This window comes from Notamacropus eugenii, chromosome 2 (genome assembly GCF_028372415.1).
Source record: "Notamacropus eugenii isolate mMacEug1 chromosome 2, mMacEug1.pri_v2, whole genome shotgun sequence".
Taxonomy (NCBI): domain Eukaryota; kingdom Metazoa; phylum Chordata; class Mammalia; order Diprotodontia; family Macropodidae; genus Notamacropus; species Notamacropus eugenii.
Window position 1 is genome coordinate 241,523,994 of NC_092873.1, and position 27,565 is coordinate 241,551,558.

Below are 27,565 nucleotides of genomic sequence, written 5' to 3' on the forward strand. Positions count from 1 at the left end.
CCCTTGAAATCTATCCACAAGCCCCAGGATAAGAATCCCTGATCTATAGGAATTCCTTCTTTGATTGGATTCTGTGCTAGACATCCTAAATTGACCAGAGCATCTTTGGCAAGCATCTACCTTCCTATTTTATATTAATCATTAGAAGATCAGCATATAAAGTTATCTTTGTTGTTATATCTTTTAAGCAATCTTGTATGATTTTTGACATGTACATGGGGAAAGGAGGGCCTTTCGCTCTACTGAAGTGATTTTTTTTAACAGATAACACAATAAGTACGGGGCATCTTGTACTCTTTTTCAGTCAGATGCCAAGTAACAATGGAAATTGAGTATGTGTCAGCAGGTCAGTTTTATTTTATTTTGTTTTGTTATTTAGGTAGGACAGAAGGACAGGGAAGTCAATTCTTACTCAACGTAGGCTCAAAAAAATGATAAATGTACTTTTAAGTGCAAAGGGTTCAGACTCAATATTTTACTATCAACAGAGAGATACAGCATCACATCACAATATTTTACAACTCGTTATATTCACAGGATTCATAAAAGAGGTCTGGGAAATAGATTTTTTTTTTTTTTTAGTAACACACTGCACTGTTACCATGAACACTGGGTCCATAACAGTAAATGAGAATGAACTGTCCTTTGTCCCCGTGTATTGCCCCAAGGCTAATCTCCCTGGGGAACTGGAACCACTAAAGTTTTAGTGGTCACAAGAAATGGAAGGGAGGGGAATTTACCTGCTGCTGTGGACCTGCTCATCCTGCCAAGCTGTGGGGCTGGAACCTTAACCAAGAACCTTTAGACACTGAATAGATAGAACATCTGCTGAAAGCTGACAGCTGTACCAACTCCAACTGTGGTCTGTGTGAGGTACCTTGGACAGAGTGCTTTCTTGCCTTGTGCCCATACACAGCTTTCAGGGCAGAAGCAGAAAATGTTGGTTTATCTTCTGTGGGTGAAATCCAAGGGGGCCCTTTTTTCTCCCCACTATGAAAGGCAATAGAAGGATAGCAAAGAGGTCCAAACGGCTATATTCTAGTCCATTTGGTTTAGCCTGGTGTCCCTTGGCAGTCAGTGGTCCTCTGGACCTCAGTTACAAAATGAGGATCTATCTGCTTACTGACACTGTTTGGGCCCACTACCATTGTGGGCAATAACACAGGGGTTGGTGAAGACTTTGGACTTTACTCTAGCAAAAGACAGTATGAAAAATAGAAATAACTAGCTCTGATCACAGTGTGAAGAAAAGCCAATGAGAGAATGATTAATGTAGAGACATATAACAAGTCTGCAAATAAAGTTCACCCTTCCTCTGGACCAATTAATCAACCAAGTATTGATTAAGGACCTATGCATCTAGCTCTCTGCTAAGTTCAGGAGGGTCATAAAGTCAGAGTTAGAAGAAACCTGAAAGGTTGCCTAATCCAATCCCCCCATTTTAGAAGTAAGGACACTAAAGCCTAGAGAGTCATGAAATTGTTAGAGAAACCAACTGAAGAATTGGTTGAAACAGAGAAAAATGAACGAATGTGGGATTTCACTCAAAGACAAAGCTTAGAAGTCCCCTGTTTAACAACAAGAAAATAGCAAATAAAGTAGAATCTCTGTACAGTTAAAACATTATTTAATAAAAATAAGATTCCAGGGCAAGGAAAACATCTGGACTCTCTTGGTATTTACTGAAATGGGATCTGGCCTGTGTTCACCTCCAGGTGTGTGTGTCAAATCCCTGTGGCTTGCAAATTCGGTATCAGTCAACAGGGTGATAATACCAGATAAAAAGTATTTGCATTGCATTTCAAGGTTTGCAAAGTTCTGTTATCACATCTATTTCTCACAACAACCCCAGGGAGGTAGGGGCTATTATCATTCCCATTTTACAGATATGGACACTGAGCCCAAGGGAAATTAAAGGACTTGCAGGGTCATAAAACCAGTTAAACATATGAAGCCAAATTTGAACACAGGTCCAACCTGATTCCAAGTCCTATTTCACCTCTAGGTAAAAGATGGTAGGATATCATTATCTCCTAATGATGTGCTACTAAAGGCTACAAGTAAAGGGGAGTTCTGGGATAGGCGCCATCTTTTAAGAAGGACATAGGAAAGCTGGAACACATCTGAAAAGGAGCAACCAGGATGATGAAACTCTGAAAAGTCATGTCATGAGAAGACTGAAGTGATACAAACAGGGGGTGCTTAGCCTCAAGAAGAGCCTTAGAGGAGGACACTGAGGTAGTATGGCTTAATGAAGAGGGCCGAGTCTGGACCCCTGGCGTTGTCCCTTGCACTTGTGTGACCTTGGAAAAGTCACTTTAACTGCTTTGTGACTCAGTTTCCTTATATGTAAATAAGAAGGTTGGACTTTATAGACCCTAAGGTCCTTTCCAGCTCCTATTACTGTAAAGCTATCATCATGTATTTAAGGGGCTGTCATATAGAAAAGAGACTAAACACATGGACCCTTTTGGCAGTGCAGGAAAGCATAAAGATCCCTTCTTAAAACGATATTTTTAAATGTATAAAAAAAAGAGAGAGAATTGCAAAGGAAACCAATTATATTTAAATATTCATCAATTCTTTTTTTCTAAATTCACAGAGCCCAGGTAAAGAATCCCTGGATTAGAATTATTCTTCTGGTCCCCAAGGGGCCAAGAGCGGTGGGTAGAAATGGTAAAACATCAGCACCACAAAACAATAACCCACAAACTTCCTAACAATAAATCTGTTCCATTCCAAAGTGGAATGGGTTGCCTTGGGAAAAAGTGGTTTGGTTCCCCCCTCAGTGGAGATTTTCAAGCAAAATCTGAATGTTTATTTATTGAGGATGCTTTAATAGGTGGTACAGTACATAGAGCACCAGCCATGGAGTCAAGAGGACCCAAGTTCAAATCCAGCCTCAGACACGTACTAGCTGGGTGAGCCTGGGCAAGTCACTTAACCCCAATTGCTTCCTCCCCACCTCCCAAAATATAGGAAATCCCTTTTGGATTCCTACTCAGGTGGAGACTCAGACTAGGGGACCTCTGAGGTCTTTTCCAGCTCTTAGATTCTGGGACCTTCATTCAGGAAATGAGCAAATGGCATCAGGAGTATGGCAAACTCAATAATGAAATATCTTTCCATGTCTTCTTTGACCTGATCTCCATGTGCTTTGGGAAAGCTTAGGTGTCGTCCTGCCCAGGGACAAGGGACCCCTCCCAGTACTGCCATCACAAAAGGAAATGTCAATTGTGCAATTGTGAGTTGCCTGCAGTAGGTATGCAGCTCCAGCCTCCAGCACTTCATAGTCCAAGGGATTCTAGGGATGCCACAGGTAAATGCTCTGTGCAGTAACAGCAAGGACTCCGGCATACACAGGAGAGCCTGCTATACAATTTCTTAGATCTGCTTTTCTAAAAGGAAAGCAACTTTTGAGGGGTCAGCAATCACTTTAATCAAGCACATGTATCATTCACTTTGTTTAGGGTAAAAAGTCAGTACCCTAAACTTTGGAGAAAATGTAAAGACAGAAATAAAGACCAACAGACAGAGCTTCCAGCTATCTGACCATAAACAATACATACATCACAGATCAACAGACAGATCCAACTGTCTGAGCATACATATATAGTTCTCAGAGAGAGAAGCACCAACATCTGGGTTTTCAAATTCAGGGGGCTCCTTAGCGGCTGCCCAGAGTCTCCTCTGGCCAAACAAGCACTTCCAATGAGTAAGGCCCAAAGTAAAACCTCACCTCAGGGTATTTATATACTTTTCAGAACTGGAGGGCAGGACCCTCTAACCCAGTGCCTCTATAGAAATTAACGAAAGGTATTGAGGCCTGTTAATGAGTGGGAAAGATCTTTAACTCTTCTCCCTACCACCATTTACCTTAAATTATCTTTCTTCCTTCCTTTCTTGCTCTTTCCTTCCTTTTTTTTCCCTTCCTTCTTTTCTTCCTTCTTTCCTTTTCAGTTCTCTCTGAAGCTCATATATTTGACCACAATGGGTCCCTGGCCAAGCTCCACTTAATGGCTGTATTTTGGGCCCTCCTGTCTTTGAGTGAATTTAGAATGAATGTCAATGGTAACTGTTTCTCTTTGGAACAGCAACCCTGAGGGTCTTCCCCTCCCAGCTTAATTTTTTTGTTTTGTTTTGTTTTGTTTTCGTCTTAATTAAAGAGGCCAATCCTTAACTCACTTCTTAAAGAAGTGAGGCCTATTCCCTGAATGGGCATTCCCTCACTTTATGTGACCACCTGAAAAGGCCTTAGCCTAAAAGGGCAAGGGTTTCCCATTGCATCCTGGGCCATCTCCAGTTATGCTGATGAATATCTGGTCACTGGATTCAGAAGGCTCAGAAGGAGAAAGTGAGGCTGGTGATCTTGTGCAGCCTTCCCTCACTCAAATCAAAGTCAACCGCAAGTCATGTCATCATTTCCCTGATGTCATGGTCCTTTTCGAAAGCAACAGACAAACATAACCTTAAATTACCATTATATGTGCTAACCTCATAGGTTTCCAACTCATGGACAAAGCCAACAATTTTTCTCTGAGTAATATCAGACTAGGGATATCCACAAGGTCAGGAAACAAGGACATGACTTAGTCTACTCATCCTGAGGGAAGATCTTATATAGGCCTGTCTGAATGTGGGCTCGCTCTCCAATGGTCGAATCCAAGGTGGGGTATTTATACTCAGAAGAGTGTAGATAACTATCTGCTTTCCTAAAAGGGTAGTTTCCCCAGCTGGAGTCCCCCCAAAAGGATGGAGCAGGTGGTTGCTTCAGTACTTGCTCTATACTCCAGGTCTCATTGGGCTGGGTGGGCTGGAGAAATGGATCCCGAGTGGAAGGGTGAGAGTAGTAGACAGTCTGCTGTTGGGGCTGCTGCAGATCTGCCTTGGATGTGTGGTTAGTAGGGGCAAAAGTCTTCTGCAGGACTAGGCCTGGCTCCCTGGTGCCATTACAATAAGACCCTTTGATTGCATATGGAGTTGGTATGACCCCTTCCTGGAAATGATCACTCCTCAAGCAGCTACAGTCCAAGCTGCACTGATGAGGCTTAACACGGCCAAGGCAGCTGGAATGATTGAGATTGCAGCCCTGGTATAAATTGTTCATCTCACTCTGAATCCTAGAAGTTGTGACACCAGTATGCAAGCCACAGCCATATAAATCATCACTAAATGTCAGTCGTGAAAACTGGCTTTCCAAGAACCTAATAGCTCCTGCTTGGTAGTTATGTGGAAAGCCACTCTTGGGGTCCTGCCTCTCCTGAGCACAGTCCTCCTGGTTCCTGACCAGAGTTCCCCTAAAGCTCCCGTCCACTGAAGGAACTCTTTCCTCTGTCCAACTGGAGCCTGGGTTGCTGTTCTGGCTACTGTAGCTACTGATGCTTCCCCTGGGATGCCAAGGGCCTTCTGTGCTCAGGCTGGGGTGAGACAGGGAAGAAACTGGCTCAGGCTTCAGGCTGGGTCTCGGCTGCTCCTCCTTTAACCCCGACAAGGTCCTTGTCTTGGCTCGAAGCTCATCCGCCACCGACAGCTGGATTTGATGCAGTCTCTCTGGGTGGTAGAATTTACACTTACTGCCGTAGGTACACTTCCTGCCTGCAAGGAGGTAAAGACAAGAGTCAGTCTACAAAAGGTTGGGTCAAGGATGAATTCAGGTCCTCCCACTGCTGCTTTGAGTTAGCCCCATTGCCTTTTCCTCTTGCTTGATATTTCAGATCTTGAACCACTCTGGAGTGGAGCAAGGCTGTGGCAGTTCCTATGAACTGTCATAGAGCAAAATTCTACTTAAGAAAGCCCAGCCCCATTGGGTAGGTGAATAATTACTGCCCTCTTCCTGTGGTGCCATGCAGGCACTATGGCTGTGCTGGGCAGACCTGGATTTAATAGAGCCAGCAGTACCTGTATAGGAAGGCCAGGGAGGAGGGATCTGTGTGGAAACAGACTGCATTCAGTGTACACACATGGATCAAAGAGACAGGCCCATCAATCATTGTGTTCTCACTGCCTAAGGACTCAGGGTGGTCTCAGCATCCAGTAAGTGGGATGCCATGCTCTGTGACAGCAAAGACCAGACAAACAGGTCTTACACAACCAGCCGCTAAGGCCTACTCACTGAAATTTAAATACAAATTTAATTTGTATGTTTTTTGTATATTTTTATATGCATATATTTATATAAATATATATATTTATAAAATTTGTATATATTTGGTACATTCTTTTATATGTGCAAATTGTTTTCCCCTATGGAATGTAAGATCCTTGAGGGTAAAAGTTCTTTTTTATTTTGTAATTTTGTTTTTGGTCTTTGTGTTCCCAGTACCTAGTATGAGGGGCAGCTAGGTGGTGCAGTGAATAGAGCACCAGGGAAGGGGTCAGGAGGACCTGAGTTCAAATCTCACCTCAGACACTTGACACTCACTAGCTGTGTGACCTTGGGCAAGTCACTTAACCCCAACTGCCTCATCCTGGATCATCTCCAGTCATCCTGAGGAATATCTGGTCACTAGATTCAGATGACTCTGGAGGAGAAGTGAGGCTGGTGACCTGCACAGCCCTCCCTCACTCAAAACAAAGTCAAGTGCAAGTCATGTCATTATTTCTCTGATGGAATACCTTTTTTGGCAATGAAGGAGGAACACACACACATCTAGCATGTTATCTAGTATCTGGAACTTATTTTTTTCAGTCACGTCCAGCTCTGCATGACCCCTTTTGGGGGTTTTCTTGGCAAAGATACTAGAGTAGTTTGCCATTTCCTTCTCTAGATCATTTTACAGATGAGGAAACTGAGGTAAACAGGATTAAGTGACTTGCCCATACTCGTCAGTGTCTGAGGCCGGATTTGAACCCAGACTTTCCTGACTACAGTACAATGCTCTATCCACCATGGCACCTACCTACCCTCTGGAATATAGTAGGTGCCTAATATATGCTTATTACTGACTGAGTGGTAGTTGCTTCTGGGCAATGATCTGAAGTTCAATGGAAAGGCCTCCCCTACCCACCCCAATATGGAGTTGGCACAGCCCTTTCTTGGAAATGATCACTCCTCAAGCAGCTACAATCCATGCTGTGCTGATGAGGCCTGACTGAGATTGACTCCCTCACCAATACCTGAAATTCTCCTAGTAACTGGTGCTAAGTATTACCTTCTCCCTGAAGTCCTCTTCACATGGACCTATTTCTGAGAGGGGGACCCATGAAGACCTTGACACTTTTACACATAGGATTTCACCAATATCCCTTTCTTCCATTACAAAAGACAGTGAGAAGCAGTTGGGTTGGGATGGGGGGAGGTTGAGGGAGAAAGAAGAGGAGGGACATCAGAGTAGGAGGATGAACAGGGAAAAAGAACACCAAAGGAAGAGCCTGGGACAGGGGTGGGGAACCTGCAGCCTCGAGGCCACATGTGGCCGTCTAGGTCCTCAAGGGTGGTACTTTGACCAAATCCAAACTTCACAGAACAAATCCTATTAATAAAAGAATTTGTTCTGTAAAATTTGGACTTAGTCAAAAGGCTGCACCTTTTGTTAAGGGTGTTCTGTGAAGTTTGGATTCAGTCTAAGGGCTGCCCTTGAGGACCTAGAGGGCCACATGTGGCCTCAAGGCCACAAGTTCCTCATCCCTGGCTTGGGAGATTCTAAAGACAAACTTCATCCAACATCCCCTTCCTTGTCATTTCACAAACTCACTTAAGTCCCACCCACCAACCACCCCCCACCCCACCCCCCACAAAAAAACTTATCTCTGAACCAGCTGCAGGGTAAAGGGTAAGACATACCATAAGGGCAGTGCTGCCAGGAGGCCTGGGGAAGCTTTGGCTTTTTGCTAAGAAAATTACTAAGAGTTGGTCCGTGGCGACCCAGAGGATCATCAGGAGGCATGAATCTGGAAAACAAGAGAGTGGTCATTCCCAGAGAAACAGGGTCAATGGCTAATTCCTCAACATCCTTCAAAGATTCTGAAAGGATACACTAGTTTACTACTAAAATAACTCCCATCTCTCTAGCTCCATAAAGCTTCACTTTTCTTTCCTTACAACAAACCTATAAGGCAGGCAGATTGAGTACATACTATGTGCAAAGCATGGTGCTAGGCATATTGGAGAGGATACACTTAGGAATTGGTCTCATTCCCTGCTCTAAAGAAGATTCTACTGTAGCAGAAGAAATAAGATCTGTACACAAATAACTATGATATAAGACAATATAGGAGAAGAGTTTTAGGAAAGGTAGGAAGGGCTATAGGAAGACTGAGGAGGGAGGCATCCCTCCTGGCTGAGGGAGGGAGAGAGAAGAGGTGAGAAAATCAGGGAAAGCTTCCTGGAGGAGGCAACAGTGACTTGTGGAATTATAACAGTGAAATGGAATGCAGAAGGGTATGACAGGTAGAAAAAACTACATAAACAAAAACCCAGAAATGGGAAAGCAGATGATCCATTTGGGAACCACTAAATAATCTGATTTGGTTGAAAAATAAAGTAGAAGATTAGGGCAAAGGAGGACAGGCTGGGCACTGAGGACAGGGAATCGACCTAATTTTTGTAAGGTAAGAGTCCACCACAGTGGAAGGACTAGCCAGGGGTAGGGAACCTGCAACCTCGAGGCCACATGTGGCTCTCTAGGTCCTCAAGTGTGGCCCTTTGATGAATCCAAACTTCACAGAACAAATCCCCTTAATAAAAGGATTTGTTCTGTAAAACATGAATTCAGTCAAAGGGCCACGCCTGAGGACCTAGAGGGCCACATAAGGCCTCGAGGCTGCAGATTCCCCTCCCCTGGTAGGTTCATCAGAAAATATGTGTCCAAGGCCCAATTCTAACACTTACTAGCCATGTGATCATGGGTAAAACACTACCTTTCTGAGTCTGGATGTCCTCATTTAGAAAATAGGGGACTATTTTTGCTCTCCCTCTCTCTCTCTCTCTCTCTCTCTCTCTCTCATGGAGTTGTTATGAGGACAATTCTGAGTATACGTAAGTAAGGTGGATTTTAGTGTGTGTAAAGTGGATTTTTGTTATTATTTCTTAAAGTTAAGTTACCCAGGATCCATAACCATAACAATCTTTTGTTCCCAGGTATTAGATATGAGTTCCCACAGGTATGGTTCAAAATCTCTCCACCACGCTTGCACAGTTATGTAATGATAAATAATATAGACATCTACTATAACTGTGTAGTGAGATGCAGGGATAGAGTGATGTGAACTTGTGAAGCTATTACTGGCAATATGCCCTCTTTGTCTTCTGCCCTATAATGCAGGTGGCCACCGGCCAAGGGGTGGGGAACCCTGAGGGTTGAATGTACAAGCTGGAATGCTGTGTGTGCCTTGATCGGACCCCACCAAGGCTTGGAGGGAATCTGTGTTTGCTTCGGTCAGCCCCCAGTGAGGCTTGAGGGGATTTAGGGAAGTGCACAAGGTGTGCCTGTCTCAATTGGCCCCATGGAGATGTAGAGGGAGTGGCACCCCCTTCTCACTGACCCCTGTGAGAAGGGTGATTAGGGAATGCTGTAGGAGATGTACTCCCATCAACCACCCTTGTGAGAAGACTAGACTAGAATAAAGTGAGATATTAACCCCTTCAAAGCTGTATTAATGTCTTTCCTGTCTGACCAGATCAAGAGGGAACCTGTGCGAGCAGCCCTCCTGTGTGCTGTGTTATCTGTCTTACAGTGTACCTTAAAGTGCAAGAGAAATGTGATGATTCTTGTTGGACATCCCCAACTCTTCATCACAGACAGAGAGACAAACCAGGGTAAATCCCTGAAGGAACTCACTACCTTCCTATTGCCCGGTTCATTTGCTTCCTCTTCATAACTCTCCTCAGACAAAGAGATGCCTGTGGGAGGAAGACATGTGCCTCACAGAAGTGAGGTGCAGAAGTCCCTGTCTGCCACAGGGATGAATGTGGGTGTGAGGCAGACCTGAGGCAGGGGATGACACATGAGTATATGTCCCAGGAGACAGCAAGAGAGGTCTCTGAAACTAAACGAACCAGCAGTTTCAATAGGCACTATCTGTGAGTAATGGAAAAAGAAACTCAGCTCCCCTCAGAGATTCTAAACCACATGAACCGTGTGGGGCCATGGCAGCTCAGAGGGTGGGGCCACAAAACAGGTAGCCCCAAAAAAGTCACTTGATTTGGTTATAGACTCATAGAATGTTAAAGATGTGAAGGAACTTGGAGATCTTCTAGTTCAGATTCCTTTTACAGATGACAGATGAGGAAACTGAGGTCCAAGAGAAGTTTAGACACTTGACTTGCCCAAGGACACATAGCTAATTAGGGAGAGTCAAGCCTAGGACCCAGGTATTTTGACACCTAGATCAGTGTGATCCACTCTACCCAGGCAGGCACCTCAGTATCATCTACAAGTTTCCCAAAGCTTACTCTCCATTTGAGGGAGGTTTTCAAACTCCTGTAAGTCAGCCAGCACTGGGGGCTGGGTATATTTTTCTTATATTCTCTATAGTCCAGAGCACAGAGCTGTTGCTCAAATACTGACCTTGATTGGAGTCTTAGTTAATGAACTGGAGGATGGAGCAGAAGGGCACGGACAGATGGAAGGAAGAGCATGAGTAGAGACCGAGAAATGGGGAAAAGTCATGGCACATTTGAGGACCATTTGAGGATGATTTGTTTGGAACCTAAAGTGGACAAGGGGGAAGACTTATCCATCAGTACTGAGTGTCTGCGGTGTCTAGTACTCTGTCTGGAGGATGAATTTACTCCTGAGTTTTTTCTGCGTCTGATTTTAGCTCTTTGTGTTTACTGGCTGAATTGCCCCTGTTCTTAAGGTTCACGGCTCACTTGCATTGCCAAATGGGGAAGTGGACTTCTCCCTATCCGCACCCAGACAATAATATATACTCTCAGCAATCGCCTCTCAAAGGCAGAATGAATTACAACAGATGGGAACCTCTCCCTGCTACCTGGAAGAATGCAAATTTGTCTCCACAGCACATTTCCTGGTTAAGAAAAAGCTGGGTCAAGTGGGTCACTAATTCGGAACAAGTTTAAAAAAATACAATACAATTCAGATTGAAATTCCCCTCTGAGGAGTCCATGGGAACTAGTCTATAGATCACCCCAGGCCTGGAGGCTGCATGTTCCAGTGTTGGACTCTGGTTGCTCAGGCTACCAACTGTACACAGAGCTTCTGAATGTTGGACCTTAACCAAGAATCTGGGAAGTGGCTTGCCACGGTTATTCTCAGTGACCAAAGGCCTTGCCTTCTGAACTCTCTCTCCTGGGCCCCAGGAAATAGTGCCAAGAGCCCACTAGGGCCATGCCGAGGACGCTGGGATGGAGTTCCTTCTCACCCAGGCAGGCGGGAGGACAGGCGGGCACTGCATCCTGGCAGTGAGGGAGATGACAGGTCCTGTACAGGGATCAGTTGTGTCAGATGGACTTGGACCCTAACCCAGATGCTGTCACCAGTCCAGAAGTCGTCATGGTTTTTAGGCAACAGTGAGGATTTGTTGGCACTCAAAGCACTAAGACTGGCCAGATTCCTCTGCACTGAAACTGGGCAGTGGGAGCCTCTGGCTATGCACATGTGGAAATGGAAGAGAGACTGAATTTGACTACTCCAGAAAGCAACTGGTTTAGGGGGCAGCCCTCCATTTTCAGGTGCTCAGGAGAATAGGGGTAAGGTGAGGCATAGAGTGGCAGAGTGATACCTCCCTCCTCACTGCCCTGACCTCCCAGACTGTGCCTGCCCTGGCTTGTGGGAAGTTGCTCAACCCAAATAACAATGAACCTTCTCCTTCCCTCTCCCTAGGGAGACCAGGGCATCTTGTGAATCTTCACCTAAGTTATAGACAAAAATATTACAGGGTCAGTGGAAGATAGATCCCTGAGGCATTCTCCTAGAGACCTCCTCCAAGTTAACACTGACCCAATTAATGACCATTCCTTGGATCTGTTTCAGGAGTTGGGAACCTGCAGCCTCGAGGCTACGTGTGGCCTTCTAGGTGCTCGGGTGTGGCCTTTTGACTGAGTCCAAGTTTTATGGAACAAATCCCTTTATTAAAGGGAGTTATTCTGTGAGGCTTGGATTCAGTCAAAGGGCTGCATTTGAGGACCTAGAAGGCCATAAGCAGCCTTGAGGCCACAGGTTCCCCAACCCTGGCTGGTCATTCAACTAGTTGTGAATCTACTTAACTATACTATAACTACTTATAGTATACTATACTATGGTATACTTAGTATATTAGTATATTATACTATAGAATACTTAGTACTATAGTATCCTGGTAGTATAGTAAGCTACACTATACTGTAGTAACTACACTGTAACTACTTACACTCTAACTACCATGTGATAGTAGAGCTACTTAACTCTACCAGCCCTCTGTGTCTCCATCTTATCCTCAAGAACAAGAAAGACTGTCAAATGATTTACTGAATTCTCAGCTTCTTGGAAAATGATTTTGAACTTGCTTTCTCCTACTCCAGTATTCTGGAGAGTGGTTAAACCAATCTCCCAGTCAGAAGCAAGAAATAAAGCACGGTGTGATGTGGAAGAAAGAGCTCTGTATTTGGGCTTAGAAGACCTGAATTCGAATCCTGTGTTAGTCACTACCTTGCTATGTGACCATTCATTTCTCTGGGCTTCTAGTTTCATGGTATGTAAAATGGAGATAAGACTCACATGAGATCTTAGAGGAAGTACTAAGAATAGGTGACCAATTAATAATGAGGCCACATGGAGTGATAAAAAAGCCAACCTTGGGATTAGCAAGACACAGGTTGAAGTCTAGCCTCTGATTAGCCTCTGGCTGTGTGACCCTGGGCAAGTGATTTAACCTCTCTGTGTCCCAGGCAATGTTTTAGTATGCTAAGTTGTAAAGCAGGTACAGATCTGCATAGGTAGAGGGAGTTTTATCCCTAAGAGTTCCCAATACCAGTGAGATTACAGGGACAATGCAAAAGTAGTAGCTCTCATTTCTCAAACTCCAGGCCATACTGTCAAACAGTTTCCTCATCTTATTTCTTTTGTTAGTGTCATGACCCCCTCTGGTAGTCTGAGGAAGCCTACAGACTCCTTTTCAGAATGACATTTTTAAATGCAAAAAATATAATATATAGGATTATGAAGGAACCACTTCTGCTAAAATAAGCTATAGACAAATTTTAAAAAACAAGTTCACAGACTCCAGATTAACAGCCCCTCACTAGAGCATAGAAACAAGCTATTTCCTAGCTCAATAAAGAGAAAACCAAAGGAAAATCTTATTTTCTTCCCGTTCTTTTTTAATTCCTAGCACCAGGTTCCTTGAGTGTCTTACTTAGTCCTTTTCATTTCCCTTTACTCTCTTAGCTCTTACTGTTCAATTGTTTTTTCAGTCACCTCTGACTCTCTGTGACCCTATTTGGGGTTTTCTTGGCAAAGTTATTGAAGTGGTTTACCATTTCCTTCTCCAGTTCATTTTACAGTTGAGGAAACTGAGGTAAACAAGGTTAAGTGACTTGCCTAGAGTCACATAGCTAGTAAGTATCTGAGGCCACATTTGAACTCAGGTCTTTTCTGACTCAAGGCCTGGTTCTATATACTGTACCACCTACTGTGTGCCAGGTACTATGTGAAGCACTTTACAAATATTATCTCATTTGATCCTCACAACAACCCTGGGACAAGATGCTATTATTACCAGATGAGGAAACTGAGACCACACAGGTAATAAGTGTCTGAGGTCGGATTAGAAATCGAGTCTTCCCGACTTCAGGAACAATGCTCTATCTAATGCTCTCCCTGAGTTCCTCAGGACCCCTCCCCACACATACTTGTCATTGACAAAGGAGAACATGAGGAGTCTCTGTTCAATGAACCATTTCCACTCTGGGTTCTCACTCTGGAGGTCCCGATAGTTGTCATTAGAAACGATGATGCCGTCCTTCTCATAGGCCACCTTCACAATGTAGCGGTCATCATAGCAGACTACCCGTTTACCATTGACTTTGCGAGATGGGGTGTACACCAAAACCGCCTGCTTTTCCAGATCCTCTAGTATATGCTGTTCTGAAAACAGAAGAGGGAAAAAATGGAACTCATGACACTTCCTAGAAAAAAATTGCATTTTTAAGTTTTGACTCTTCCCTATAACTCACTCTCTCTGCTCCTGCCCCTAAAAACTGTTTTGTTAACAATAATAACTGTGATAAATAGTTAGACACACACCCACACACACACTCTTCTAGATTGCTTTAAGGTTTTTCCAAAGCGCTTTAATACACTAATTAATTTGATTCTCCCAATAACCCTATAAAATACATAGTATAAGTATTACTGTCCCCATTTTATGAATGAAGAAGCCAAGCATCAGAAAGGTTAAATGATTTGCTCAGGGTCACACCACCAGTAAGCACAGCTAAGTCCTGATTAGTGAGAACAATGAACCCTGGGAAGTAGTCCCATGTATTTGCACTATTCTGTTATAATGATATAAACATGGTTATAATTATATAAAAATAATTACATAATGACATGAAATGTGACCCTTAGTTCCAGCCCAATGGATGTGTGTAATGTGAACTCAAACGAGATCATAGGATTCATTATTCTCACCAGTCAGGGCTTAGCTATGGCTACTTAATGGGGGAACTGGCTCTTGGAAGAAACCTGTGGGATTGACACTCTTCTGACAGTGATGGTTTAGAAGCCATGTCCCATCTCATACGGAACCTTACATTTGTACAGCACTTTGTAAGCATTCTTATATCTTCTCATGTAGTCACCATCATAGGCAGGGCAGATACATTATCCCTATTTCACATATGTGAAAACTAAGGCTGGGGGAGAGTCAGTGATTTACCCAAAGTCACACAGCTAGTGAAGAAATAGAAATCAGAATTGGAAACCAGCTCTCTTGACTACAAGTCCAGCATTCTTTATACTACTCTACTCTCTTTTTTCCTTGTAAGGTTATTGCAATAATTTCTGTATGTCTATGCATACAGTACACCATAACATATTGGATAGAGGATCATCCTCCTAACCAGGAAGACCTGAGTTCAAGCCCCTTCTCTGACACACACTGGACAACTCTCTGAGGCTATAATCGGCAGAGAAAGTACCAACCTACACTGATAAAGAGAACTTCTTCACATAGGAGCTCTGTAAACCAAAGAAATCACAGGACTAGTTTTTCTCTTTCTCTCCCATTCCTCCTTCCTTCTCTCTTAAGATACAGATATAAATAGAGTTAAGAGGAATCAAACCAAAAATTCCAATGGCATCAGGACCTTCTTGATACACCTTCTCTGCAGATTATAGCCTTACAGAGAGGCCTAGACCATAGAGTTGATAAATAACTTTCATAAAAAATTTTTAAAGGGTCATAGGATGTATTAAAGGTGGAACTTGAACTCAGGTCTTCCTTGCTGTGAAGCTTATTCTCTATCCTTGACTCACTTCTTAAAGAGGCCTATTCACTGAAAGGCCATTGCTTCACTCAAAGTGAGAACTTGAAAAGACCTTAGCTTTAAAAGGCCAAAGTCCCCCACTACGTCCAGGGCAATCTCCAGTCATTATCTGGCCATTGTATTTAGATGGCTCTGGAAGAGAAAGTGAGGCCAGTGATTTTGCACTGCCCTCCCTCACTCAAAGCAAATTCAATGACAAGTCATGTCATCATCTCCCCAATGTCATGGTCCTCTTCAAGGAAGAAAGACAAACCACCTAATTCTCTATCCATTATGATATGTGCCTCCCTCTCTCTCCTTCTTTTACTCTCTCTCTGTCCCTCTGTGTGTATGTCTTTCTCACTCTCTTTCTCTACATACGTATACATGTATGAATATGTGTAAATATATAAAAATATGAATACACACACATGCACATAACACATACACAGAGTTAGTTTTCATATATCCTAAAGTGAGCTTCATTTCTCAAGGGAGTTGCTTCCCCCATAAGTCACTATTGGGGGTCAGAGAACTTAGCAGAAGGAAGAAGGTAGAAAAGCATAAAAGAAAACCAGACCCCCACTGTACAGGGTTATCAGCTGAATTGCTTCAAGCACATGAAAGTACCACCTTCTCCCTCTTTCCCTCTCCCCCCTATAGGCCCCAAGGGTTTTTATTTCTTACTTCCTCCAAATTTACCCACAGCTCCATTTCAAGAGGGCTCCTTTCCTGCCTGCATGAAGCCAAGAGTCCAAAGTACAAAATTTGATAAGGAAAAAAAATCGGAACCTCAGAATTAGAAAGGGACCATAAAAAGTCTGCCCACCCGTCACTGGCTTCTGCTTGAACCTTTCCAAGGACTCTGCTGATTAGCCCTCTCAGCATTAAACCACTCTAACTGCCATAGAGGAAGGAGCACTGGTCTGAAACTCAGTAGACCTGGCTCCAGTCCTGTCTCCACCGCTTAACAAGTTTTTTATCTAAGATGAGCCATATATAACCCTCCTCAGCCTCACATTTTTATATGTAAAAGAGGAGAGTAACACTTGCCCTGCCTACTTAAGCTTCTGTGACCATCAAATGAAAAAGTAAAGGTAAAAGCTGTCTGAAAGCTGAAAAATACCACACAAATGTACTATATTCTTGCCATCCTCATCATTATTAAGTTCCTTCTTAGGCTCAGCAGAAATCCACTCCCTGCTTCCTTGTCACTTTCACCTATTGGCTCTAGTTCCGTCCTCTGAAACAGAATCCGATCCCCATTTCCACGACGGACCTTAAAAAGCTTGAAACGTGCTACATGCCCCTAACCTTCCTTTCTTCAGAGAATATGCCTTCAATCCCTCCTCCCAGGGTCACAAAACCCTTGAGCTGTATTTATATGTAAACAGAACAGCCCTGCCCATAGCCTGCTGTGTAAACAATTCATAGGTTTCTGCGGATAAAACATGGTGATTTTATGGAGCTTTGAACTAACCATTTAATATCTCCCTAGGTTCTCAGTTTCTTGGCAAGGTCAGCATGATGATATATTAAGTACAGGTTATACCAGATTAATCTTATTTCTTTTTTCTTTTTCTGACAGATAGAACAGGGAAATGTTATAGATATTGTAGGCTAGTTTTCCGCAAAACATTTGACAGTCTCTCATGCAAAACTTACATAGGTGACACTTATTAGCTATGTGACCCTGGGCAAGTCACTTAATCCTGTTTGCTTCAGTTTCCTCATCTGTCAAGTGAGCTGGAGAAGGAAATGGCAAACCCCTACAGTATCTTTGCCAAGAAAATCCCAAATGGGGTCACGAAGTGTTGTTGGACACCACTGAAATGACTCAACAGCAATAACATGCAAACTTAAAGATAAGATGGAAAGATATGAGCTTGATAGCAATACTCACCTAATATGCCTACCTAGGTGGAATCAGAGCTGGTTGACTGATCACACCTAAAGGATAATTATTAATGGGCAACTAGGTGGTTCAGTGGACAGAGTGCTGAGTCATGAAGTCAGCAGTCAAGAAGACTTGAATTCAAACTTACTAGCTATATGACCCTGAGTAAGTCATTTAACTTCTGTCTGACTCAGTTTCCTCCTCTGTAGATTGCAGATGATTATAACACTTACCTCCAATGGTTGCTGTGAGCCTAAAAAGAGATAATATTTGTAAAGTACTTTGCAAACCTTAAAGCACTATGTAAAAGCTAGCTAATTTTTATTTTTTTTGGTGGGGCCAAGGTAAATTTGGAAGGAGGTCCCTATGGGAATGCCTCTAAGCATCTTTCTGCCCCTGGGTCATTTTTGTCAGTGACTTGGAAGGAGACACAAAAGAAATAAGAAAGTATGTTTATTTACATATAAGTATATATTTACCTATGTTTACTTTACATATACTTTAGATGTAAGAAAGTATGTTTGCCACATTTGAAAATTACATAAAACCAGGAGGAATAATTCACATGATACTTAGATATTTAGAAAGAGCTTGGCAGACTAGAATAATGGACCAAAACTAAGAAGATGAAATTTGATAAAGAATAAAAATTCTACACTTGGGTTAAAAAAATCCATTTTACAAATACAGGATGGTTGAAATATAACAAAATAACCTTTTGTTAAAAAAGATTTTAGTGTTTTAGTGGCCTATAAGCTCAATGAGTTAAAAGTATAGCAAGTCAGTCAAAAAGACAAGGTCCCATTGAGGGGCACAGGGCCATAAGAAGTGGCTGATAATTCCACTGGTCAGAACACATCTGGTGTATTTTACTCAGTTCTGGGCACTACATTTTAAGAAGACTTCAATAAGCTAGAACAAAGCCAGAGAGGGCAGCTGTGCTGGTGAGAGAACTGAACACCATATCCCAAAAAAGGATGACTTTATAGAACTGAGAATCGTTGCCCTAGAACTAAGTAGGACCATGATGACTGCCATCAAGCACTTGAGAGGATGTTACATAGAACAGGAACCAGACTTCCTTTTCCTGGAACTAAGAACAAAGCAGCTTAGTTCCAGACAGGCAGATAGACATAATGAATGGTGAAAACTTCACAATGATTAGAAATAACCCAAAGTGAAATGAGATGCCTCAGAATGTGAGTTTTTCCCTTCTCCTCACCTCCAAAGGTTTTGAAGTAAAGGCTGGAGGACTATTTCTCAGAGATGCTATAGGACACAATCTGAATTAGATTGCTTCTAAGGCCTTTTCCAATTACTCCCCCCTCCCCTGCCAGACATCTTGAACTGGATGTCCCATAGACATCTAAACTCAACATGTCCAAAATTGAACTCATTGTGTTTTCCCCAAACCCTCTCATTTTCCTAACTTCGCTAATCCTTTGAAGGGTACCATCATTCTCTAAGCTACCCAGGCTTGAACCTTTGGTATCACTCTCAATATTTTATTCTCTCTCACTCAGAATATCCAATCTGTTGCCAAAGCCTATAGATTTTACCTTCCCAACATCTCTGTATATGCCTCTTTCTCTCCTCTGATACCAGTGCAGGTGCTGATCACCTCATGCCTAGACTATTTGTAACAGCCTGCTGGCTGGTCTCTCCCTACTCTAGCCCCTTCTTCTGTCAAATTGATCGTCCTAAAGCACAGGACTGACCACGTCACCTCCTTCTTCCATAAACTCTAGTGGCTCCCTATCCCCTCCAGAATTAAATATAAAATTTTGTTTGGCATTCAAAATCCTTCATAACCTCCTTTTCCTCCCCATCTTTTCAGCCTTCTTAGACTTTTTACCCCTCTATGTACTCTATGAGTCAGTGACACTGAATGCCCTGTTATTTCTTGAATAACATACTCCATCTCCAGACTCTGGGCATTTCTATTGCCTATCTCCTCTGCCTGGTATGCCTTCCCTCCTTTTCTCTACCTCCTGACTTCCTTCAGGTTCCAACTTAAATCTTGTTGTCCATGGGAAGCCTTTACTGAACCCTTTAGTTCTACACATTCCCTCTCTTGAGGATCTCCAGTTTATCCTGCGTGTAGCTTGTTTGAATACGCTTCTTTACATGTTATCTCCCCATTAGACTGTGAAGTCCTTGAGTCCTTGAGCATGTTTTTTTGTCTTTCTTTAAATCCTTGGCTTTTTTGCAGAACTGGTGCTTAATGAATGTTTGTTGACTATTTCAACTTTGAGATTCTATAATTATGTGATTATATTTCTCCATCTCTCTGTTTTCTCCATTTCTCCAAAAAGGAGGCTGTGTTAGCTGAACTCTGAGTATTCTCCCACCTCTAATATTGTATGATCTTATAATTCTACTTACTTTACAACAAAGTATAGATTATGTAACAAGAAAGAAGGCACACTGGCCTGATATTTTTTGTAGGCTGGTAATTTGTCTGCAAGGCATCAGCATGATTACTTTTGAAGCTGTCCTTGGTGCTTAGAAGATGGAGAAGCATCTGTAGCAACATACCTGAAATAGGGGTATCAGATCTTGGTGGTTCCTTCCTCCAAGATGGGACAAAGACCTTGATGTAGTTGTGTCCTCTCTCCCTGAACCAGTCCACAGCCAACCGAATTCCCCGGCAGGAAAACGTCTCTTTATTTCCATGACTATAATTGGAAAATTTAAAAATATATGCTCATAGAATGTTAGCACTAGAAGGGACCTTAGGGATTATCTAGTCTGGCTCCCTCATTTTACAGAAAAGGAAACTGAGGCCTAGAGAGAAGTGTTAAGCGACTTGTTTATGGTCACGTTTGTAGTAAGATTGAAACCCACCTCTTCTGAATCCAAATTCAGTGCTCTTTCTACTATACTGTGTGTTGCAATGATTTATAATCATAGATTTTAAGAGTTGCAGTCTGGCTGAGGATTTCCAAGGAGGGAGTATCCAGAACCTTCCCAGGTTGGCCTGTTCCAACCTTAGATGGCACTAATTCTTAGAAAAAATTTTCCTGACATTCAGCCTAAGTTGGTCTCTTTGTACCTCCGTTCATTACTCCTGGTTCTACCCTTTAGGGGCCAGAAAGAACAAATCTATCCTTCCTCTATATATTGCCCTTCAAATATTCAAAGACAACTATGACATCCCTCTTGAGCCCTCTTCTCTGCAGGCTGAACACACCTAGTTCCTTCAATAAATTTTCATATGACATGGACTACCATCCTGGTCATACTCCTCTGGACACTGTCCAGTTTGTCAGTGTCTTAAACTGTCACACCCAAAACTGAACATACTAATACTCTAGTAAAGAGCATTGTATAGTGGAACTCTGTCCTCTCTATTTCTAGAAGCTATGCCTGTCTTGGGCAGCTAGAAGGCATGGTGGATAGAGTGCCAGGCCTGGAGTCAGGGAAGCTTCTCTTCCTGAGTTCAAATTAAGCCTCAGACATTTGCTAGCTGTGTGACCCTGGGCAAGTCACATAGCCCTATTTGCCTCAGTTTCCTCATCTGTAAAATGAGCTGGAGAGGGAATGGCAAACCACTCCAGTATCTCTACCAAGAAAACACCAAACTGGGTCATGAAGAGTCAGACAAGACTAAACCTATTGAACAATAAAATGCCTGTTAATGATGCCCAATTTCACATTAGCGTTTTTAGCTACCATATCACATTGCTGACTGTGGTCCACTAAAACCTCTAGATCTTTTTTCAAAACAACTGATCTCTAACTATGCCCAAGAAAGGACTGCCTTCTACCTTTCTTTATATCCCCAGCCTTAGTACAAGCCTGGCACAAAGTAGGTATTTAATAAATGTTTATTAATTGACTAACTGGCAAAAGAGACTAACTCTAGACAATGGTCTTCGCTAGGGTTAACCAGAAGGCCAAGTACATTAAGTAATTAATTGGGTATTTGAAATTTGTACATAATATACAATTGGTAGGTGCCTATGACTACATAATTCAATCTACTCTTGATCAATTTTCAGGTTGAAATTTGACTACTATTGCCATTTAAGTTATTTCTTGAGTATCAAAGACTTGCATCTGCACTCTCAGAGAAAGGATCATTCCTTCCCACTCCCTTTCTTAGTACTTTCTGGAAGCCATTGAGGAAGATGAAGGCAGATTTAAATAGGAAAGGAGCTGAAGCAGGTCTTTCAGACCTCTCAAGAATCACTGCAGATGGGAGGGGAGGAGGTACACTGCCTATGCAGTATCAGAGGGAGAAGATAAATGAAACAAATTCACCCTTGCTCAACCAGAAAGAGAAAATGTTTACTTGACTAATAAAAGTGAGTAGAAAGAGGTTCTCAACAAGAACAGAAAAGCCACCAAGATCTTTTGTTTTGTAAAGCACTAGTATGGGACTGAGGATCAAAGAACAGAAAAAATAAGTAGCCCAAGACACCAGCTCTTGGCATGAAAGCACTTCAAAGAGCTATTAGGACCTCAGTACATTCTTTCCATGCTCTGGCTATGGCACCATTTGCTCATGAGAAGGAAAAGAGAGCCAAAGAGAAGGAAATAATGAGACAACATTGAAGACAGAGATACTGGGGAGGACATCCATGATGGTGGATGATGACCAGGAGCAGAGGACAGCAACCATGGCAAGGTGGAGTGGTGGAGTTCTGCTGGAAACAGAGCTACCACAGTGAGACACAGAAGGAAGAACCTTCACCACTCCTTTCAATAAACATATATCCAGCATGATACAATGAGGTACATGCCTCTTATGTGGTCAAAAAAGAGACCCACAGGAAAGAGGTCTCCTGGCTCTCTATTTATTTGTGTACAAGTTGTTTTGTGTCTTTTGCAGAGTAAGTCAAATATTTCCTATGTCTGATGCCTTTTTAGGCCAAGTGCTTATAAGGGTTTGAAGACCACCGAGGGAACAGTCATGTATTGATGTTCTCCAGTTCCACCTCGATAGAAGCAAAGAAGCTAGAAAAGTCTAGAGGTCTCCAGAGTGTATCTTGGCCATGTGGTCAGGAAAGATTTGCTGACACAAGTAGCACTTAGTTCTCTAGGATCCTATTCCTCTGCTATCAACAGCTTAGAGAAGGGTAGGGGGTCCACACCCTTTCAAAAGCAGTGTGCCAAAGTCCTGGTCCCTTCTAGTCTTCCAGGGAAGAAACATCTAATTGCACATAAGTTTGTATAATGTACACTCAGGGGGATCGTTTCTGTGCCAACTAAGGACTAGACAACCCTCTCACAAGCTGTGAAGAGTATGCAACACAGCTGGTATATTGATACCAGTGAAAATCAGCCAACATGCTATCTTTAGCATATGTACCACAGGTTGCCAATCCCTGCCTTAGAATCTCTGAATGGTTAGAAGGCAGGATCCAATGAGTTAATGAAAGGAAGAAAGAAAAAACAATTGGCAGAATGCTGGACAGCCAATCAGCTCTTCTGTTAATTGAGAAACACTGGTTCCAATATTCAGTGATACCACTTAGTTGCCCTAGGACTACTATGCTCCAACAAATGTTTCCTCTTTTCTCCCTCTGCTGTCCATGATCTGGCTTTCATTCTACTTAGAGACTGCATAGGGAAGACAGGTAAGGCCTCAAATGAGTATTTGGTTTGAACCAATCCAATTGACTGAGTTCATTACAAATTTATATTATTGAACCTCAACTGGACTTGTTCTGCACAGCACTCTCATTCACTCCGTCATATTCACCAAATGAGCAATCAAATTCTTTCTCTCCTTAAGATTGCAACTCCAATCTCTACCCTCTTATCCTCCAGAGACGACTTTGATCCCTACAATGCTCAGATTGGAGGCACTGATCTGAACCTCTCTTCCTTCTCCCCTTCAATGTTCTCACCTATCATCCCCTTCCCTCCTTCTAAGGGGAAGAGCTGGCCTTCCTCCTTGCCAAAGATGACCTTCCACTTACCTCTTTGGATGCCATCACCTCTCATCTCCCCATGTCATTGCTCCCTCAATCATCCCCTTCTTTCATGCATCTTCAATGACAATAACAATGTTTCACATTTCTATAGCGTTAAGGTTTTCACTTCTATTACCCTACTGGTTCTTTTCTCTCAGCCCATGAACATGCTCAGGCCTTCCCAATTCTATTTTTTCTTTTTTTTAAATTTAGTTTTAATTGATATCTTTGGTTTTTATATAACTTCATTTCCCAATTTATATCTCTCTCTAATCTCATGATAGAATAAAGAAGAGAAAAAAAAACAGCTCAGCAAAACTAAATGAGACAAAAACTGAGTCCAACAGTGTATGTGTGCTATATTCCACAATCATGGTCTCCCACCTCTGCAAAGAAGGGAGAGATGTGGATTCTGTATCTTCTTCAAGGTCTCTCTAATCCTAAAAAAAGCCAAAAAACTCTTCCTTTGAATTTACAACTACTTCAAGCAATTATTCTTTCTGATTTCCCCTTTACTGCTAGACTTTTGAGAAAGAGTTGTTTACACATGCTACCTCTACTTCCCCCCTCATTCCTTAGTTCCTTTGTAATCTGGCTTCCATCTTTACTGCTTTAGTAAAACAGTTCCCTCCAGGTCATAAGTTACCACTAAATCTAAGGTCTTTATTGTCCATCTTAATCGTCCTTGACCTTTCCAAGGTATTTGATCCTGTGGCTCTTTATCCTCTTTGTGCAAGTCTCCCAAGATTCTGTCTTTATCCTTTTTCTCTTTCCACACTCTCTCGGAGATGTCATAGCACTAATTATCTCTATGTAGAAGACTCCTAAATATATATAGTCAACAACAACATCTGCCCAGAACCTCCAGTCCTATATTTCCAACTCCCTATTGGTTATATCCATATGGATGGCCTACCCACACATCAAACTAAATATATCCAAAATGGAACTCATGCTTCTCCCCCCCCCAAAAAAAAACCTTCCTCCTTTCCTAATAGCTTCTCTGTGTAGATAATACCACCATCCTCTTAGTTACCCCAGGCTTTAACCCACAGAGTCATCTTTCTTCCCCTCTCTTGCCCTCCATACTCACTCAGCTAATTCTTACTGATTCTGTCTCTTGCTCACATCCACACTCTCCTCCTTCAGATCCTTCTCATCTAGACCAGAAATTTCAAACACATATTCCATGGGCCCACAACTCTCCCAAGTGTAGCCAGAACCAAATTAAAATGTAATTGGGAAATATTTAACAAAACAAATAAAAATACAATAAAATACAGATAATATTACATTTTAAAACCAAGTCAACAAATAGTCCATAGACATACTCTGTATGGCCTCCATTTCTACATGAGTTTGATACAACTGATATTAAAATATTAAATATTTAAATTAATATTATTGTAATATTAAAACCTCCCCCTAAATAGTATTCCTAAACAGATCCTGCCTTCAAAAAAGCTCACATTCTATTAAGGGAAACAGCATATGTACACATATACACATATGAATATGTGTTATATATGTGTATAATCACACCCACACAGAGTATAGGCACTAGCAACTGGGGGGATCCAAAAAGGCCTTGTGCAGGATATGACACTTGGGTTGAGTTTTGATTCGAAGAGGATTATAGGGATTCTAAGAGGCAGAGGTGAGGTAGGAGCATATTCTAGTCATGGGGCACAGCTTATACAAAAGCATGGAGGAAAAAGAATTTCATGCCTAGGGAAGAGCAAGTTGAATGGTCTGGCTGGACCATAGATTATATGAAGGTAAATAAAGCACAGTAAGTCTGGAAAGGTAGGTTGGAGTCCACTTGTATTTGATCCTAGGGTAATGGGAAGAGGGAAGGAGGGAAAGGACTGAAAGGAGAAACGTGCTTTAAGAATATCACTTTAGTTTATCAGGTGTGTAGAGAATGTATCAGAGAAAGAAAAATAGGAAACACTGGAGAAAAGATATAAACCCCTCGTGGGGATCCCCAACGCCTAACACCTTGCCTTTCACATAGCAGGTACTCAATAAATGTCTGTTGTGGTTGTTGTTTTCGTATTATCTCCAAAGAATAAATGTCAACCAGCTCTGAGACTTTCCTTTAGGTGTCTTTACATGAATGGAATGGAATTGAAATTCTCACTATCACCCAGAGAATTCACTAATCTGCTGCCTTGGGGAAGTACCAAAGTCTGTTTGTTATGTGCAGGGAGAGCAGATACTTGCTGGGAAGCACCCCACCATCACCTAGTCACCCATGAAATTCCACTGAAAGTTCTTCAAAGCCACCGCTTTGACCTTGTCAAGAGTTACAGTGTGAACAGAACCTTTACCAATCATTTTGTCCAGTTATTTTTTCAGTCATATCCAACTCTTCATGACCCCATTTGGGGTTTTCTTGGTAGAGATCCTGGAGTATGCCATTTTCTTCTCCAGCTCAGTTTATAGATGAGGAAACTGAGGCAAATAGGGTTAAGTGACTTGCTCAGGGTCACACAGTCAGTAAGTGTCTGAGGCTGAATTTGAACTCATGAAGATGAGTCTTCTCGATTCCAAACCCAGTGCTCTGCCCACTGCACCACCTAGCTGCCCAGTTACCAATCATTAATCCCTTATCAAAAATTAGTTTCTCAAATCCTTTCCAACTATGGCTCTACTGAAGCAGGTCAGACAACAGGTTGAAGTGCTAGCACAAGTTGAAAGAAATATCCAAAGTCACTGCTCAGGAAGGGGGACCCTGATTAGGGAAATGTTTGCAGAACTTTGATAGAGCTAGACAATATCTGGGGGTGGGGAAAGGGACAACCAGAGGGTGCCTAAGATGAAACTTCACCTACTTTAAGTTCTGTGTATGGTTGGCTCCAGCCATATCATTGTTTATTATGGTGTTTGTATCATCTATCTGATAGACTTTGAAAACATTCTATATATAACTCTTGTCCCAAAAGTCCATGTAATGCCTGGGTCTTCTCAAAGATGCAGTTCTCCCTATCCCCCAGGTCATTTCTGTTGTGACCCTCAAAGACCACCAATTAAGCTTCACGCAGTTGTTCAGGGACCTAGAATTTTAACTTATATCATTGTTTCTCATCAGTTCTTATATTGAGACTTCATATTATTGTAATCTTGAAGTTGGATGCCATACCCTACCCCCATCTCTCAAGAGTTCAGAATCATCTCACATGAGGGAATCAGGATGGGAGAGGGCACTGGTAGTGTCAGCCAGGAGGGTGTAACACCTGGGGAATCAGGAAAAGCCTCACGTAGGAGGTGGTAGGACTTCAAGTCTCTTCAAAATATCGTGGAGATATGAGGTGGGAGACAGGTATAAGTGATTCGTCCATCTAATAATAGCCAGAGAAATGAATGGACATTAGTGGTAACAGAACCACAGTCCAAAAGATTGCTTCTTGGAGATTATCCTGATTCCCAATCCAGCCAAAAGAACGTAGATCAGTGAACCAAAGCTACACAGACATCAGAGGTCATTTGGTCCAGCCCTTTCATTTTTCAGACAAGGAAACAGAAGCTCAGAACGGTTAAGAGATTTCCCCAGGGTCACACAGATAATGTCAGAAGCAGGATTTGAATTCAGGTTTTCTGACTCCCTTCATAGGTTACCCAGATTTCCCTATTAATAATGCTATTGAATGCTTAATATGGTTGTATATGTATAGCTTGTATCAGATCGCATGATGTCTTGTGGAAGGGGGGAGGGGAAAAAGGGAGAAAAAAATTTGGAACTCAAAAATCTTATAAAAATGAATGTTGAAAAAACTATCTTTACATGTAATTGGAAAAAATAAAATGCCATTAAGTGGAAAAACAGAACAAACCAAAAACAAAAATTTTCCTGCCCCAAGTAAAAATTACAGGAAAGGGACCTTTGCACTCTCTTAATTACAAAATAAACCATCTCCTTGGTGCCTAAAAAATAAAAATAAAATGCTATTGAATAGGAGAGCTCAACTAATACTTTTGGGTGGCTTAGTTATTCCAAATAAGCCTAATTCAGCTTGTCTTGTTACAATTACAGAAAATGGGGACAGGCACAGTCAAATGAAACCCTTGGGTAAAGCTGTAGGAGGATGTGAAATTGTCAGCTGTTTTCCCCCTAGACTTTATACTTCAAATCATGCCTGCTACAAATTTGCCTACTGAATGTAAAAAGTCACCGGAGCCATTTGACTGAATTTGCCTGCTCTGGGACAAGGAAATATATGCAACTATTAGTATATGCTCAAAGACATTTGGATATAAGCTCTTACCAAACACCATAAGGAATATTAGAAAACACCTTCAAGAATAGCCTTTTTTGTTCTTTCAGAGTCTGGG

At 42.2% G+C, this 27,565-nt stretch overlaps 1 protein-coding gene across 1 annotated transcript in view; it reads right to left on the reverse strand.

Moving 5' to 3' along the window:
• Nucleotides 1-214: 214 nt before the first annotated feature.
• Nucleotides 215-27,565, reverse strand: part of ZC3H12D (zinc finger CCCH-type containing 12D) — a 54,927-nt gene continuing 27,576 nt past the window's right edge. The window contains exons 3-6 of the mRNA XM_072643676.1: nt 19,845-19,984; nt 13,793-14,027; nt 7,784-7,890; nt 215-5,595 (exon numbers count right to left, since the gene is read on the reverse strand). Of these exons, the coding sequence (XP_072499777.1) occupies nt 4,595-5,595; nt 7,784-7,890; nt 13,793-14,027; nt 19,845-19,984 (1,483 nt within the window). The 3' untranslated portion in view covers nt 215-4,594. The remainder of the gene's footprint in view (nt 5,596-7,783; nt 7,891-13,792; nt 14,028-19,844; nt 19,985-27,565) is intronic.